General features: G+C 36.4%; 1 protein-coding gene across 1 annotated transcript in view; it reads right to left on the bottom strand.

Moving 5' to 3' along the window:
- ADGRA1 (adhesion G protein-coupled receptor A1) overlaps positions 1-19,642 on the bottom strand; it is a 254,109-nt gene that overhangs the window by 200,499 nt on the left and 33,968 nt on the right. The window contains exon 2 of the mRNA XM_040702834.2: positions 10,828-10,899. Within this exon, the coding sequence (XP_040558768.1) occupies positions 10,828-10,899 (72 nt within the window). The remainder of the gene's footprint in view (positions 1-10,827; positions 10,900-19,642) is intronic.

Genomic DNA, 19,642 nt, shown 5'->3' on the forward strand with positions numbered 1-19,642 from the left:
ACAGACCCAACAGGAAAAGGGTAAATAAACGAGATGCCTATTTCTTCTTTGGAAGAAAAACTATTTCATTTGATTTACATAAACTAGAAAGTGCTCATTACGAACCTCTACCTACAGACCTGAACACAGGGAAATCATAAGACAAAGGTTTGTATTTTATCCTCTATCTCTACACAGATGACAGTTCCAATAAAGAAAAAAATAAGTTTGATTTACCAAATTTACAACTTTAGAGACAGCAGAAAGAAAAACTTCCCCCATTCAGAGAACGTCAGCATTCAGAGAGAACAGAAAAATAAGGAAGAAAGTAGAAATCAATTCAATGTCATCAGTAGGGAGCTTTCAAGTTTCCTAGGGTTTAAATGACAATTTGGTCAGCACTATTACACGAGACCAGAGAAAGCAGCTTTATACAGATCTTCTAAGCCCTCATATCCCAATGAATTTCCAGAGTATTTTCTGCACGTGGGTACTCAAGAAGGGTTTTTCCTTGTATTCAGCTGTACATAAGCTTTATAGTATGAGCATAACTTTCAGATGTTAAACCAAGCTGAAATTTTTCTTGTCCAAGTATTCGGTGAATGGGACACAAATCCACTTGCTAGACTATTAAAAAGTAATATATTGATTGGATACAAAATAAAACAGATAAGAATGTCACTTTTAGATGAGTTTTAGGCTTTGTGCCCACCAATATAAACACTTCATGGTTACTCTCATGATGTCATTGAGATTAACCCAGTTTTGGTTTGCTTTGCCAAGGAAAGTAAATATTACAGCATTGTTTATTAGTGGTGAACACCACAATGAGAAAGGAATTTGTTTAAATTAAAGGATAACAGTCCTATAAAATAACATGGGTAAAAGTAGGCCATTAAGAACATTTAAAATACATATTAAAATGTAAAAGTAATGCAAAAAAAAGGTTCAGCTAATACCACGGAAAAAGTGATTTGGAGCAGCTCTTAAATTATGCTTGAAACACTGTTTGAAGCTGCTACAGAGGGAATTCTGTGCCTGGGTAGGGTTTGCTGAAGTTAGAAAACAATCTGTGACATGAATCTTTGCATCTTTACTGCAGAAGCCTCTCGACACTGCAAGGTTCAGCAGTACTGTGTTACTTTTTGCTCGATGCAGGACTTGGCTACTGGAGGTTCCTCTCCTGCTCCTCCTTTTTCATTGAAATGTCAAAAAAGGCCAAGAGAGGGAATGCTGCATGTTATGTGCCAGCAACCCAAACAGGTGAGGCACTGAAAAAATGTTGGTGCCCATGTTGACCACAAGTGTGCCATAGGAAATGTCAGGTTTGGACTGATAGGGATTTACATGTTCCAGTGGCAAAGAAACATAAGAAGAAAATGAAAAAGCACACATGACACTATGACTTCATCTTTCCTGACACAATTTTAAGAGACATTATTTTGAACTGACATTTCTTAATGGAGTGCTGGAAAGCAATTAGCAGCATGGTTAGTTTATGGCATACATAACGACAGGGAGCACTGAACAAATTTTCTTCCTATCCCTAGAAACAGCCTGGCTGCAAACCATTCTGCTCTCACATTCCTAAATATTTTTGAGTGCTCACATAACTCTGTACAGTAGGAAAGCTTAATACAGTACTTAAACTTCACTCAGCTGGGAGAATTGTCCCTTGTGAGGCACCAGCACTTCTCAGAAATACCTACAGGCAATTAATGGTACAAAGGGGGAAAAAAACGATCAAATACTCAACTTAGCTGCTGACACAGTACAGAAAACACTGCTTTGTTCTGAACACAATGTACTTTAAATTCTCATTTCAGCTGAAATGCATGTCTTTAAGGTCTTTTAAAAAGCATTAACTTGCTTTGCATTGAAACAAATGTGAATATTGAATGTAAAAAAAATATATAAACTTGCTGAAAATAACAAATGCACTATGCGTTTGGGGAACATACATCAGTGGTAAAAGTTTTCTTCATTGGCCAGTAATTACAGCATTGTAGCACAAGCATTACAGCTATGTTTGAGGGGCCATGCTTTTTAATAATTGTTTTTTCCAGGTACCTACAATTAAAATCATTTTTTCTGATATAGCATCTTCCAGATTTTTTCATAGAAATGAATTGTTATGAAGAGTTTCAAGCTGCCCCTCTGGCAGTTTTCTGGGTTATAAAAGCATGATAAAAACATTTTATTTATGCTTCGACAAGTTTCTTGCATTATGCTAACTCAAGTGGCTTATTTTTAACTAAAACTGCTTATTTCTACTAGATGAAGCTCAGTATCATTGTGTAGAATAATTTCAGTTTACTCATTCAGTACCCAGGACAATACAAATCCACATTTTTATTCCAGCACAATGTTCCTTTCAACAAAACACTTCCTAAAGTAGACCATGGAGGAATTTTGTAATTCCTTTTTTTCCACTGAATATGTGCATTGCTCAGACTACACAAACATCCTCTATAGCCCTCCCACTTTCCATTTCAAGAACGAGGCAATTTGTGTTGAGGCAAGACAGCTTATCATGTGCTAAGTCTGCATGCAATTTTCTCGTGAGAACAACCATTTTGTACCTACTTGACATACGCAGCACTATGCTACAGCCAACTAATCAATTCTGTCTATATTAAGAAGAGGGGAGAGAAACTGCCCACAGCTGTAACATTACATCAGCTTTCCTAACTATTTTAGACAACTTATTTCTGTTTTGTTTTTGAGTTGTTTTGTTTGTTTGTTTTGGTTTAAAACTCAATTGGCATAAATGTAGTCCATTCTTCCGTCAGTTCTTTTCGACTATATTCTATTTTCTTTTAATTTTACCTCTCAGAGATTCTTGGTCAAGTACAGAACTACAGAATAAGTTATGTTTTCTGCAGGCATCCCAAAAAATTTTGATAGTTGTAATCTCTGAAGGCCACTGGCTGCCCTTGGCAGATTTATATACTACTGTGATGTGAGCAAGCAACAGCAGGTCTTCATCAGAGACCTCACAAGTCTGCAGAGTTAAGCTTCTGGAGAATATATTTTATACATTATTCTTTTTCTGTGAACAAGCAAGTGAGAAACATCTGCCAGTCGAGCCAGAGATACAGCAAAAAAAAAAAACAAAAAAAAACGCAAGTGATTCAGTAGAGCCCAGAGAGCTTTTGGGGGGAGCTGTGGAGCTCAGAGCTTTTTCCTGATACACAGGGGAGATGTTCCTTTTCAGGGCCTGAGGTCTCTCACATTTTATGTCCAGGTGTGACCAAATGAGGCAACCACCTTTGGTCATATGAACAGTAAAAATGTTAATGAACACATCGCATGTAAACGCAAGACATATTGCAATACTTTTTGAAGTCTGAAAGTATTATTCCATCCACATAAGCAGCAGCTTACAGCTAAGGAATCACAACCACAAAATACTGAACAGAGGACTGCTAGCAACTTGCTCACACAGCTCACTTGGTAAGACCAGCTCAGTCATTACCACTTAGCCCCAACCCTTACCAGCTTGGCTTCCAGCACACTGCCACATGACTGCATACAGACTGCCCTTAACCTGCACTTCTGTTTTTCCTCCAACAATTAGCATGCCATTTCTTTACAGAAAAGGTACACAGCTTGCTTCAGTCCTTCATCATATAGTTCAGCTTTATCACTGCAAAAAGGTTCTGCTGTGGAAACAAAACAATATAGACTTGAAATGAAGTACTGACACACTTGACAAAGATGTTCCTTAAATTGCTGCATCCCTAGAAAATGTTTTTATACTGGCATGTGGCATTCCCAATAGAAGCGTGTTGTTAGGGAAAAAGAAATGCAAAATGCTACAAGCATAGCAATGAAACCTGACAAACCATGAATGTCTTAAATACCATTACCATAGCACATATATACCAGCAGCTGGCAGCTCCGTGCCCAGGATGAAACTATAGTTTGCTGCCAGGACAGGAAGAATGCAATCCCAGCAGCCCGTTTAGCATGGTATAAATTCCTAGCAGCAAATGAGTAGTGACAAGCCCCACATCTCACTCTGAAGCATGGAATTAAGAGCACAGAGATGGCCTGGTAGACCATACTGTTTCTATCACAGGGAAAATTTCTCCGAGATCCAGAGAAATGAATGCTGAAGACAAATAAACAACAGGCTTGAGGTAGAAAAAAAGATGGAAATCACACTCGGTTCTGGACATCTTGAACTAGAGCTACAGCACTGACTTTGCTAACCAGTTTTTCCAGAGTTAATTGCTACTGTTTTTCAACAGCACTGTAATATCCAGAAGGAAGCATCAACTCCTTTGAGAATTGCTGCTTCTTTTCAGTGCTGTGCAGTAGAGCTCCTTTGCAAGTATACCTAGAGAGTAGTCATCTCATCCTCTACAATATGAAGCGTATGATGTTTAGTAGTCTATATTGTGACTTTGTGCTGGAAAATAATAACTGACTAGAGGAAAAAAAATCCATTATCTTACTGTCAGATTGCATTACAATTTCCTTGACAGGCATTTCATGCTTGTAAGACTTACAGTACCTGTGCCTACTAGAGAGAAGGTGATATAATTTTTTTTAATTTCTAACTCTTCTGTTTCTGACAGTCATGCTAACAATAACAAGTTTCATAATTCCTGATGCGATGCTAAATCTCTCGTTGATACCGCACAGTAAGACATAATATCTGAAGTTTGGAGAACTCAGAAGCGGTGGTAGGTTTTCCTGTTGTCCCTTCCCACTCTCCAATGCAAAAGCTTAGCTTTTGCTTTCTTTCTTTTTTTTAAGCAAATAAAAGGTAATAAATGTTGAATGAGAATTTTCCTCTATCGCTCTGCTTAGCTAACAACACTGTAGTCATCTCTCAATCATACACTGAGACTAAAAGGGTAACTCAAGTTCAGTGAGCACTGAGAGGAACATGAGGTACAGGAACTGTTCTCAGCTCAGTTTAGAGACATTGCACAAAGTACAGCAGGAGAAACATCATTCCAAATAACTGCTCCTGACCTTCCTCATCTGCTGGCATACGCTCAACCACGTCATCTAGTTTTTTAGCATAATGAGATTGTTGCAAACAATTACAAGTCAACACAGTAAGAAATTTAAAATAAAAAATTGCTTATTTCCCCCAGGACTCCCCAGCACATTACTAGACAAGGAAAAATAATTGCTGGAGCATTTATATTTTTATTCTTTTAGAATACCAAAGGTGAGTTTAAACAAAAAGCTCATTTGTTATGGTTGTCAACTGGAACAAGAGAATTCACTAAATCCATGTGGGATTTGAAAAACAAAAAATGTCAAGACTTCAGCTGCTTGAAAGAAATCTGTACTGATTTCCCTTCTTATTTCTCCAAATAAATAAATAAAAGTGAATAGTTTCAATCATGCTGTGACTACTTGCACAACTGAGAGCTCTAAGAAACGCGTACTAAAACACTCACTCCCTGAGTAACGTCACAGCATTTCTCAAAACATGGCTGGGCTGTATTTGAGATGAATTAATGTGGTTATCTGAGGTCTCTGAGATTAATTAGTCCACTCTGTGTAACATGTTTGCATGAAGTTACAAGTAAGCCTCATAGCTGCAAGCTCTTCATAAAAGAAAAAAAGACTTTTGCAATTCAATCCTGGATGTCACTGCAAAACATTAGCTTGTAACAACTAGTCTTTACCTATTTTTAAAAGATTGCCAAAAAACCCCATAAGTAATTCAAAATTTAATTTATGAAGTTGAAACCTAAATTGTTTCAGCATTTCTTTAAGCATACTTCCAATCCTTCAGAGTCCAAGATGTACATCTGTTTCTGCATGTATACATGTACACTTTACATGTGTAGGCAGGAAAAAAAAGCGGAGTGGCCAGTAATTTAGAGAATATAAATTGTACATTATAAGAAGCACTTCAGAATATTGAAGTGTAAAACCTTTATACTTTAACTTTTCATCACTTAAGCATTGCTGAAAAATATCCAAATGCCATATTTTTACAACAGCTGTTTAACAGTGTGGTTTCTTTTCTAATTCATTGTGCTTGTCTTTCCTGCTCTTCCATTCCCTCAAGTTAATCTGTTATTACTTCAGTTGCATAGCACAATACAGAATTGCAGAAAGTAGTTGTACTGCAATCTATCAAAACTGAGGTTTTATTCAGTCTTACCTAATAATAAATGAGGACATTTGGCTGCATAGTTGGTGGCCTTACAATACCACAATGTTTAATAAAGGCACAATCAATGTAAGTGAGAACTGGTCTATACAGTTAAAAAAATAAAAAATTAAATCTTAAATATTTCAGTGGTATTTTTGTCTAGAAACGTGTCCAGGAATATTAGGAAAACGTAACAGTGACTGTTTTACTGAAACTTAAAGTCTTACTGCCTGGCATGCTTTTGTTCTGGGTCAACTGTGAAAAATATGTGTAATCTTGCGTAGTGATCTTCCATCGTGATTTCCCAAGGAAACGCCGCTTATGCAACCATGTTCTGTTTGTGTATGTTTCTTTATTTTTGTTTGTTGACTCTCTCCAAATAACTTCTGAACCTGATAAAGACTTTCAGCCACATGGGACAATGTAGCAGCAGTCTCAGAGGTAATTACGCTTCTATAAACTTCATGGAAACGTACATTCAGTTATAAAACAGAGAGAGAGCTCATACACCCACTTCAAAAAAATTCACAAGTACAAGATCAACCCCAGTGAGCGCCAGGAAACCCACAGGGGACTAGAAGCCACAACAGATTGCCTCCTGCTAGAGGTAGCATGGGGGTCAGCACAAAACAGGCTATCCAGGCAAAGTTGAGGAGAATAAGAAAAAGAACAGTGTGGTTAACAGCTTGCTACACATTGTTTTGTGCCAGCTGACATCAGGATGAGGGAAAAACATTTCATTTTATAGTCTAGACCTCAACTTTGGGTCCAGCACAGCTGGAGCACCTGGCACAAGAGTCTCAATTGTAGTCTACTTCATGCTTCTGGGGACAATAACATTTTCCAGAAGAGGTATTTAGAGGCCAGGTATTATCGAGCATAAAGAAATTTGCCACTACTGTTACTCATAATATTCATTTGCTCTACACTGTTGGAGCAGGATCTACATGATACACTGCCGTGATGCAGTACCTCCTAGTAACTTGGTAATCTGCACTATGCCTGCAATTCCCTGGGTGATAACAATGGTTATTCCCTTGAGTAATAAGTTAAAAATTAGAAGAAATAACCAATAACTCTGAGTTGATGAGACTCACTTAAAAAGGTGCACCTCACTATTTCACGGCTTGGAAAACTTGCTTTGCCATTCTTTTGTGGTACTCAAAGCATATGAAAAACTTACTTGACTGTGATAATTGATGCTGTCCTGCTCAGATCAGTGCATCTCATAAGAATATAAGAACGGAATACCGACAAAGGCAGCTCTGAAACTGAAACCATTACAGGTTGGCAAGTCTCTGCCCCAAGCTTCAAATCCAAACTGAACTCTGAGCTCCCTGAATATGAAGCCATCTCCACAGGGTGTACCACAGAAATGGCTTCAAGGTGTTAACAGTTTGCTTACCACATTCGCTTCAAAAAAGTTTATTTTTTCTACCCATACTTCTGATTTTCATCCAAAACAAAGGGAGTAGTCAAAGTCTATATAACTGAGTACAGTACAAAACCTAAGTTTACAGAAAGTTTCTATTCCCACATGGTATTTAAGTAATAGTATTTGCCTCTTTTTAGTTAGACTACAAAGTAAACCCAGAGGCACAGAGGTGCATCATGATCCAGATGCTAAAACACATTTGTGAGTCAACCTTTACAAATGAGCACAAGGGTTTCAGAAAACTCGAGCTGAGTGCTGAGAGAGCATGCCACCTCTACAGAGCGCTCTTGTGAGTCACTCGTCACACTCACAGAATACTGAAAAAGCACCCTTTGTGAAATAGGGTTTTAAAACATTTTATAAGCTTTCCAGTAAAAAAGCTAATATTTCATAAATGTAGTCGGATAATTTTTCCTTACATAACCTTTAATATAGATGCTATTAAATGTTTTATTTTTAATAATATATTTACTAATACTTTATTAATAAAGTCTTTCAACTACCACAAGGGAAATAAGCGCATCCTCAAATTTGTGTGGTTTTTTTTTTCCCCTGGCTGGTTGTATCACCATAAAAGCTAATATCAGATTTTCTTTTACAGCAGTAATACAAATTAATACAATTTGAAACAGAAAACTTAAGATTAATGCTATGTTTAAAAAAAAAAAGTATTTTGAGAAGCCTGGAGAAACAAATAAGACTCAAGATTCAACTACAATAATAACTAAATAAGTAATGTGCTTCACACACAATATGAGACAGCCTACCATGGTCTTTAGATAAATAGCTACTGCCTTACTCTTAGAACAGTCAGTTCAAGTGTAAACAACTAATGCTTTGCAGTAGTCTCAAACTAGAACTCTTCATTTTATGTAACTGCTCAGCTAGGCTTCTCACTTGGGCAACACACTGCTGGGAAATCACCAGGGCTTGGGAGGACTAACACTTCTGTAATCCAAATTCTGTTGCGATACATCTTGGAAAGCAAAATAACAGGGTGAAAGTTGTCACTAGTTCATTGGAGTATGGCTTGAAACAGTTCTGTGCTCCAGCACAGAAAAAAGCCAGAATATACACAAGTCACTCCATTCCACTAAAAATCTTATTTCCCCTGTAAAGTTTTCAAGTTTGGCATTAAATTATTTCATCAACCATGTGAACTAATGCTTTTCTGGTTCACAGTAACCACAAAAGAACAACTGACACACGATTCTTGTCCCTATGGCGCTCACTTCCCCAACTTTCTGCTCCCAGTAAGACCACAAAGAGCGCAAACCTAAACTGAATGAATACTGCTTAGCTCCAGCACATCCACATTTCTAAGCACATGATCTTGTGAACTGAACATCACCTCAAATGAATTTTCCTGCTAATACATTTTATAGGATTCTCCACCTCACCTTTAAGGCAAGGAATAATAATTCTTTTGGTCCACTTTGATGAGCCATGAACAACACCAGCAGTTGCTGCCATGGTCCTCCATCTTAAGCACCTGAAGTACCACTCTGAAGTGGCTTGTATACAAGGAAAATACAGTGGGGAAACCTTTGTCTAGTAGTGAGGGGCACTCATCCAGAGGTAGTTCATTCACACCCACTGTTTCCACCCCTTAGAAGACTACCCAAGCCATTCCTAACTCCCCAGTTGAAACTGGGCTATTGTAGGTATTTATGAGAATTGAACATGAACAGACAACAAGCAACAGAGCATCTGAATCTGATGCGAATGTCACTCCTAGCCTTCAAGGACAACTTATGGATTTTGTATTAGCATCATGGCCAAACAGCAGTCACCATATACAGAGACAAGACTCATTTCATCTGCAACGTTGTAAAAAAAAAATCAATACCATAAAATTAAGGTTTAGATGGTGATGATACTTAAGGCTACACACCTAAGGCATTTTGTTTTGTTACTGTTCTCAATAATACTTGCAACATCTCTTCAGGTTGAAAGTATTTCCCTAACTGATTATTAATACACATTTTAAGAGTACATGCTCAGTGCTATTGCTGAGATGTAGCATATTCAAGTTTTATTCATTATGAATCCATACACATCTTTGTTTGAAGTTCCCATGTCAGAAGATGCATAAAAATGCAAATTAAACATGGATAAAAGAAAAATACACAGAGGAAATATTTTCTTCTATTTCTAAACACAACTTGAAATATCTTAGGATTTAATTTACTGATTTGTAATCCTATCCCTTACTCCAGATTTTCTATAAATTATTTGCAAACATCCTTATAAACATTTGATCACTGATAAACTGGAAGTTCACCGGTGAGTATATAATACACATCACAAATACTGTTCATTCCATAGCATTTGATATTGCCAACACTAAATGAAGCATTTATTACATCTACAACTGTATAATTTATTATTTATTTTTTTAAAAGGAGACTGTTCAGACAGTAAGCTGTAGTTCATTTAAACATGGGGTGCTGTTTTGGGGTTTTTTGCATATGGAAACATTCACATGCCATAGAATACATTCACAAATGTAACAACTACTTCATATCAGCAGCTCTATATAACGAAGGTATTCTCAGGAAGGAACAAATATAATTTAATCTAACCTGCAGGAGATAACTTAAGATGTGTATAATTTAATTGCATGGCTTACACGCAGCAGTAAAGTTTCCCATAGATATTAAATATGGACTTCTAGACTTGGTAACATTATTATTTTCAAGTGAGTGACCTAAACATACAGAAAACAGTGTTACTACAGCAGCACTTATTCCAATGAAGCTTCTAAATCTTTCTGTCCTAATTCATCAGTTGTTTCTGAGCAGATTAAATAGAAATATCATTCTTGCCCTTCCAAACGCTGGCTACAAACACAATTACAGAGCTTTGTCAATGTCATTGTCTGCTCTAGTGAGGAATGCTGTCCAGTTCTCTTGTTTAGAATATAATTAAAAATGGAAATATTGGAGACCAGTGAGTTAAACAACCTAAACTATACGTCAGATACATTAGTGTTACCATTACATATACCAGTCTTCCCTGTGATAGTGTACACAATGTAGTACAAGTCTTTGACTAGATGTTTATTTTAGTTTCAAATTGATGGTAGTGCCTTCCTGTATTTTCCATGTCCATCCCCATTCACTCATTCCTATTCAATTTCTTAACTTGACAGTTGCTTAGAAAATCCACCGTGCATTACAGTTCAAAACACCTCAACTTTGTTATCCAAGGTTTGGTTTTACATTCAGAATATGAAGACTTTTTAATTGAAGAAGGAAGAGGCTGATCAGTTACTCACAGTCTCTCCAGGGATCTGAGTCCAAAGAAAGAGCCATTCTTCAACCATAAGATCTTGTTGTTACTCAGAATCCTGGAAGAAGTCAGGAAAGAATTTGGTTAATAGAACATGATAATTCTACTGATTAAAAACATGTAATTACAGTAAATGACTGCTCTGTAAAATACCAATCACAAAATTCTCTGCTTCATTTGCATTTTCCCCATCACAGCAGTTCATAAAGACTACCATTTTCTGAAGTATCTAGTTTCTTCTTTATTAAATAGTAAGTGCACTCTCAAGAATGTCAACAAATGAACTTTGGTTGCAACTTGAAAAGTATGACATTGGTAAGTGTCCCCGCATCACCTGCAGATTCAATGTTCCCACTGTTAAACATATTTGTTGTATTTCCCTGTCAGCAAGAGGCTGATTAAGCAAGAGACACGTTAAAAACTGTTCCACTAGACTGGAAGACAATCTAGTCACTCTGCAGTGGCTTTTGATGTACAGCAGGGATGTACAAAGACTGACGCTATCCTTTGTACAGTAGCAATTCAGCTTCATCTGTCCTGTTCACAACCATCAAGCACACGTGCAAAATCACTGTGCATGCAAGCTATTGAAAAATGTGTCAGCTCTTCTTGTTCCTACTGTCAATTTCACAAGAGGTCCTAATTTAGTGTTTTTCATCACTACATTTCAGAAGCAGTACAGTATGAACATGCAACTCATTCTGAAGATGCTACCTATAAAAATTTTACAATATACAAAATAAAAATGATTTTATTTCAAAGTTCAATAAATCATTTTTATATAGATCTAAGGATTCTATAATGTGCAGAAGAAAATTCTGCTAACAAATCTTTTTACAAATGCTTAAAAAATGGGTTCTCCAATGAAGCATTTACATTTTAGAAGTGCACAGAAGATGATTTCAAAATAAGAGACACTGCCTGTTATAGAGCTGATAGAAAAATTTCAAAAGACATCTTATGGTTTTAGCTAGCAAATCGATTCATGAAGTCTCAACTTTTTATTTTTTGTGATGTTTTAAAATAATCTGTTGCACAAGACTATCTTAATTTGTCTAGTTTTTACTGTTTATATGTAATAGGAAATACTAAGTGCTTTACTGCAGCACATAAATCTTGGATCAACTTTCAAGTTCACATGCAAGAGACAACAACACTGATAATGAGACTGTATAATTACTGATAAAGGACACTTAAAGTGTTAGCAAGAATTGGACGTGTACAAATAACTTGATGCAATTTGATGACCCACTGACAGGAAACATGAATAGCAGAGCAACTCAGTTCTGAGCTAGGAGCTGATCTGTTACTACACCAAGGTGTTCATGAATATGCTTGGGCAGCATTACTTCTTGTCCAGAACAGGTCACTATAAAGCACTAGTGGCAATGTGAAAACAGACATAAAAACTTAAACCCAAGTACTGAAAGCACACAGAATCCTATTTCTATCAACAAAAAATACAGCTATGCTCCACTACACACAGGCATTATTCTGTCATCAACTAGGAAACCATATTTCATGAGATCCACCTCTTACTTCTCAGATAAAAAAATTGTATGTATTTCTCTAATAACTCCTTACTTTGCATTCTGTCAGATTGGGTTTTTTTGTTTGTTTGCTTTAAACTTTATAGGTACCTACACTGTGGCCGACTAAATTTATAATTTTAAAGCAATTTTTCAACATCTAAATGGGAAAACAAATACATTATTTTTCTATTATCATATTATGTTCTTTCCTTGTTCTCATCTTCTGAGGCTGCACTGTACTTGGATCATTCAAGAAAAAACAAAGTCCAAAAATAAAAATTGGCTGGACTTAGAAAGACTAACATCTTAAATTCCACTTCATACTGGGTCATTTGGTTATACGCTATGTTACAGAGAGACCATCTCTAAGGTCTATTACAATGACATTAGGTATAAATATTATATTTGGACTGTTCTGCGTAGTCTGATTTGCAAAGATACATGTACTTCAGAACTCTCATCTGGCCTAGATACAACTATTTCTGTCTTTGAAAAACATTCATGGTGCCAATTTGTTTTTGCAGACTTTTGTTCATCATGCCTAGAAAAAGAAGGCAGTCAGAACATTGCTGGCAAGTCCATGAAAATCCCACAAGTCAGCAGCATGACTCCTACTCTACCTCTGGGTCTCCTTCTGTATGTACATAGACAGAAAGCAGTTTTAGTAACATAAACTCAAAATAAGAAAATAAAATAAATAAATGAAAGGGAACTAATAATAAATTACAAGTTTTAGCAGAACACTCGGATCATAAACAGAACACTCAGTAAACATGGCAATATTGAAGAACGTGAGCCATGCTGCCATCTCATTGGATCACTCTTTCATTTTTCCGAAGGAGAAATTAAATCTTGAAAAATATAACAGACACTACAAAATTAAAAAAAGATCTACGTAGGTGTGTTCTGTGATATGTGTTTCTAAAGTAACTCAAATCTTTTCACCAGACTTCCACAGAGACTTTCACACACAGATCAGGTTTCGAAACTAAGGTTTCCTTCAGGGCCTTCTCTTTACACTGCCAACTAAAATGCAGGTTCTATAAACATGGTAGTATGGATATTATAGTTAAAATACAACTGTTTTTCTGTGCAGAACATGAAAGAATCACAGCTTTAGAGAAACCTAACATTCCAATAAGTCTGTGGGGGAAAAAATAATTCTTCCCTAACAATTAATTTAAATTATCTACATTTCATCGAGCTTGTTGGTCTGTTAAATGGGAAGGATCCACCTGCTTTTAATTAGCTTTAGTCATGCCCAAGAGCTTGCAACGGGCTGTTATCAGAATGGATTTGGTTTGCACTAAAGAGCAGTTCTGTGAATACAAAAAATTGTGTCACTGATAAATGTAAATCACATTATTTTCATATAGTAATTAATCACTTATTAAAGTTTTAGTGCAACTCATGAAATTGTTCCCTGCTGAGGACAGTTGTTGTGGGTAGGAGCTAGAAGGGAGGAAAATTACATAGTTCAGTACGCAAACACAGAAACGAGGCTTAACTACAGATGATGAAAAGAAACGAAGAAATCAAAGCCTAGTAAAATTGTTGCTCTGACTCTTGATGCTGAAATTACACTGAATAATTTTGTACATTACTTCTTCAAAAGTGACTGAATATACGAGAATTATAGTTTATCATGGTATCACTTTTCCTTTAAATAGAGTCACCTGCTTACAAGGTATGTTATTAGAGATCAACAAAAATTTAAGGGAAAAAGAACATCCTTTTTACATACTAACAGAAACACAAAGGTTTATTGGATAAACACATGGGAAAAGATGCTATTCCTGTATCAGATTTTGGATCACTTCCATATATAAAAGTAGTTTTAACTACATCAGAAAATTAATCACTTAATAAATGATTGAATATAATTTTGATTTTTTTAGAACAAATCACTGCTGTGCTGACGCTATTATGAAGTATTTCTCATATCTTATTTATTCACAGCATTTTCACTTGTCTTATTTTTTCCTCTTGTGCCATTTAATCACAATGGTAAAATAAATATTGCGACACATTGCAGCTAGGCAGCTGGTTTAAATAATTATCAGTTCCTAGCCATGTGTTAAGAATCTCACATTATAAATATTTTATTCTGAGAAGAGAAACAGTAAGAAAATGAGCACTCTTTATTCCAGTAAAGCTATTTTCCTAAACCAAATTCCATTCGATGTTTTATTTTTCTTTTAAAAATAAAATAAATAAATCATTTCCCAGAGAAGCCTTCTGTGAAGGTATTTATTTTAGAGTTCAGTTTTCAAACTGAACTCTAGCATTCAATATATGTCATGATCCAAACCCAAAGTAACTAGAAAGTAAAATGTAAACCAAACATAGCAGATGATGGTACTCTCAGTCTTAGGCCTCATGGAATCCATCAAACTAGAAGAGGACTGCGGAACACCACTAACCTGACCAGACACCTTACTGAATTTCATTAACCATTTTGCATCTTACAGCTCCTTCTCCCAAGGCACTCCAGGGGATTGTTTTCCCGAGGGACAGTGTTCAGAAGACAATAATTCTACACCAGGTTTGTCCTTCCCCACAGGCTCTGAAGGGGTATCCTTCAAATGCTCTCTCAACGACCTGTAGCTATACCCTAGAGCATGCTATCTACATACAATACAAATACACTTCTCTGGTGCGCTGCAGCACAGGCTATGTGCTGTTTCTTTCATACTGCATTGGAAACAAATCATCCAGCCTCACTTGTACACAGCAATACTATTTATTTAGAAGGTATGAGAACCAGTGGTGAAAGCAATCCAAAAGCACAAAAGATCTGCTGTGAGATAATTAGCCAATTGGTGCCCCCTATCTCCTTAGACCAGATCATGGCCCTCTTAGCAACATGGTCATTCATTCAGTTTTTCCGTTTTAGCCATATAAAGGTTGAAGATTCATGTTTACATGGAAACCTTTTTCTTTCCTCTCTTCTCTGGAGGAAGTGACTGTGGTGGAAAAAAAAAAAAAGAAGATACAACATACAAATAGTTGATATTCAGGGCCAAAAATGTTTAATTAGTCACAACCCATTTTACTGAATACCATTCTGGTCCCTCCTTTAGAATTAATCAAACACAAATCTTACCACAGTTATCTTAAACAGTTTTCCATGAGTTTTGCCTTTGTGAAAGTCTGAAAAAAAGTCTGAAGGTGTAATACTGTACAAAAAAACCTTATTCAGGTATAAAACATTCAGAAAAACTAATATAGCATTTCAAAATGCATCGAATAAAAAACCCTCAATCATAATGCAAACAAACTTCACCTACAACCCCTCAGGCAGAGGGAAAGAATCCTTATGCCATGCCCTTGAAGTCAATGGACTTAGGTTCATTCGTCATAATAAACAAATTCCACAGCTGAGGCCACTGCAGCAAGATGATGCCGCATCCCACTCAGTAAAACCTACAGTGTGAGCTCATGCAACAGCAAATCCCATGGAAAAACCCCATTTCAGATAAACAGGGCCAAGAAAGACAAAACATTTAGATGGACCATGCTGTTCCCAAATGCATACTGAACATAGAAGGAAGAGTGACTCATTTCTGAAAATATGCATTTCCTCTGATAATATTCACAGGAAAAAATACATTTTATTTATTTTCTTTAAGTGAAGATTAAGAAAATGTCAAACTGCATTGGATTTTCTACTGAGCAGCCTAGGAAATATTTCAGACCAGACTTAACTCAGATCTGTATCTAGCTGATGGATGAGCTGAACAACCAACATCTAGAAAATGAACTCCTCCAATCTCCTTCCCTTACAGTGCAGTCCAAGACCAGTTGAAGTACACAAAAGTACTGCAGGAGAGAACAACCACTCTTGCCCTTGTTGTACACTTCCTCTTAATTCCTGATTTTTTTCCCAATTCATAGATTAAAAAGGTGTGCTAGATGGATACCCATGATAATTTGACAAAAGAGAGAAAGCTCGGTCCATGAAGACAGTAGGTCTAGGACCTTTGTGTAGAGGTTGTTTGAAGAACAAGTTCTGCAGCTTCTCTTATTTTAACAATATAATGTGATGCAAAGTACAGCAATAATGGTGGAGTGGCAAAGCCTGTGGCTGCAGCAAATGAGAACAAGACCAAATACAGCAGCTGTGAGCAGAGAAACAAAGAAAGAAAATCTGCATACCTTTAGAAGGCCTCATGTTCACAGGGATCTCCAGCAAGATACCCCTACCTCCACTGCCAACTCTTAAATGAGGTCTGGGAAGAGGTGGATCCTGGCTCCACTCCTCCCAGTCACTCAGGTACATTGCATGCACCTGAGTTCCTCTGGGTTGGCCCTGCCTTCCCACCAGGTGCTCAATCACTGCTTCAGGCCATGACTTAGCATTTCCAATACACTTATACACTAACTTCAGTTCAAGCAGAGCAGAATAACTTTTATTAAAAAAAGGAAAAAAAAAAAACAAAACCATAAACAGCAACCAAAAAACCCCATATGCACTAATAATAATTAATCATTTTACATCGTACCCTGATAACAGTAGACATGTAACACTACAAGCTGTTTCTTCTCTTAGTTATTATGTGGCTAGATACAAAAGGCATGTGTGCAGACATCCCATAAACACCTGGGCACAGTAGTGGGAAATACATGTGCAAATAGTACTTCATTTCTTCGTGGTGTCAAAATAAAAGTCCTGACCACTTAGCACCCCTAATTCCAGTATGTTTTATTCCAGCACTAGAGAAAACAGAAAATAATCAGAATTACCTTTAAGCGTAGATAAGTAGTGTTACAAGTGGTGAAAAACGTAAACAGCTATAGCCAAAGCAACTCCTGAGTACCAACTGTGCTTCCAATTACAACAGTATCAATTGAAAGATATTTCCTGATCTTCACACTATTTGATAGCAAAAGAAGTGATAGAATGATAAGCAATGAGAAATTTCCTTCTAGATAACTATTAATTTGAGTGAAAGTTCTTCCAGATGTGCAAAGAAATGCTTTATGTCTGTCATACACTTGATAGAATGTAGTAGGAGAAACTAGAGCACTCCTAATACGAGGTTCATTATCTGACCACTCATATTATGGAAATGCAATACTGCTTTTGTCTAAAAGCACTGCTCAACAGCCTCACTTTCAGTAAATTAAAATATAAGGTGAAACTCTTATTTTTGTTTGAACAGTGAAGAAACTGGGGGCTTTTCACCAACAGTCCTCCTGCTTTATAGAAGAGGCTGCCAGGTCACAATGAATAACCAAGCCAAAGAGTTCTTGCATAAATCATAGCAACAACTAATTTAGTTGACTAAAAATCATACTCAAAAGCATTTTTGTGTAAGCAACATCACAAACCAAACAGTAAGACAAAATATCACCATCCATAGCAGGATACACAAGTCATGCTCTCTCTAATACTGGTTCAGTGGTATTAATGTATTAAGAAAAAGGAAGCAGGAAGGCCATTCTCAAAGAGAAATCTTAATATGATTTTGTAACAGTGGGGGAGTTACAGAACTCCCAGCTTTAGAAACAAGCTCCTTCCACTACAGTGTGATATTCATTAACTGAATGGGAAAAGAAACAGCAGGAATCAAAGCATTACTAATAGGACTCTAAGTATTGCAAGAAAAAAAAACGCAGTTGTCTATTTTATGACTTCTGTCAAGCACTGGCAAATTTCCGAACTAGATGATCCTCTTAAGTAAAGCACATTCTCCATACCAACTAAGATGTAAAGGTCACATCTACAACTCAGTGGAGACTTCAAGTATCATACAGCGATTGTATGGCTCAAGTTCAATCAGCTGTATTCAAGAAATTCAACACCTAGAAAACATTTAATTAGCGGATAACTGTAGAGATATAAACAGTATACATAATAAAACTGTGCAGTCCTACTTCACTGAAATCATAGACTACTGAAGTGCTGAGGATATAAAAGCATGATGAACCATTACTATTTTCCTACATGTATATGGATTTATAGCATCATTAAGCTGTCTAGATAAATCTCACTTTAAGATGTTTTTAACTAGAGTGCAGGTAACATTATCTTATGATAAGATAGCATTTCCATTACATCTTTTGAAAACTGAATTTTCAGACTATGCCACTACACCTACTTCATGTAGATGAGATACTGACGTGTGTGTTTAACTTTCAGTGATGAGTCCTATTGAGGCTAGAAGAATTACTCACATTAATTAAATATAAGTGCTTAAGTTTTTTGAAGATCAAAGATGGTATTATCAACTCTTTTTTTTTTTTTTTTTTTTGAGAAAGAGAGGAATTATTTAAAACTATCTCTACAATGAGAAGGAAACTTTGAATTTTCAATAATACCATTTCTGAAAGCGTTTGCAGGCATGACAGCGTGGGTCTGCATGCCGTGTTGCTCCTGATTTTGCCTTTGGCTCACTGCACAGACTCTACTGAATACACACACACACACATTTAAAATGCATTTTAGTGGGAAAAGTAAGACTGATACAGAATAAACAAAAATAAGTTTTTCAGTGAGCTGGTGTAATATGAAAACTAATTTAATCTAGTCATCCTTTACAAGAAAATTAGAGGATAATTAGCTTTTTGTTGCAAACAAGTGGCATTGCAGTGGAAAGACTTCCTTATATTTCAGCCAGCCATACTACCATACAATTCAACAGTAGCAATGGTGCAAACACCAGGAGGAGCAAGTGAGTGAGCAATGCATGAGAATGGGGTGCAGATTTGAGTATTTCAGTGTGCCCAGCATCAGTGAGACAGCCAAGAGCGAATGAGGCACACCTCTATTCTGTAGGACAGGGATTTTTACACTTATTTTAGTGGGACCAAGGAGTTCATTTAGGATCTCCTTTTCAAAATGAAGATTACCACAAGTAATTTGCCACAGTGATTCATTGTAAGAAACATAGAGCTTAGTCAAATAACCATCAGCATTCCCATCTTTGTCACTTCGAAAAAGGATTAAGAATTCCTGAGTCATCATTCCTTGTTTAATATACTTTTTATATTACCTTCTATTTATTTCCCTCATAAGATCCTTTCAGCTTGTTTTCCACATCACTCCTCTTATTCAGCCCATCACCCTTCTTTTAAAATCTGAAACACCGGTTCTAATTTTCCCAGTTTTGCCATTTTTGTATTTCTAAAACAGCAATCTGAAGAGTTTCCATATTATTTCTGAAAAACATGATCAGGATGATTTTCAAAAAATGCACATCTCGGTTACTCCAACAGATAAACAGTGAAAGTGCTGAATATCAACCCAGAAAAACAGTGAAAGTT

Source organism: Gallus gallus, chromosome 6, assembly GCF_016699485.2.
Source record: "Gallus gallus isolate bGalGal1 chromosome 6, bGalGal1.mat.broiler.GRCg7b, whole genome shotgun sequence".
Lineage (NCBI taxonomy): Eukaryota > Metazoa > Chordata > Aves > Galliformes > Phasianidae > Gallus > Gallus gallus.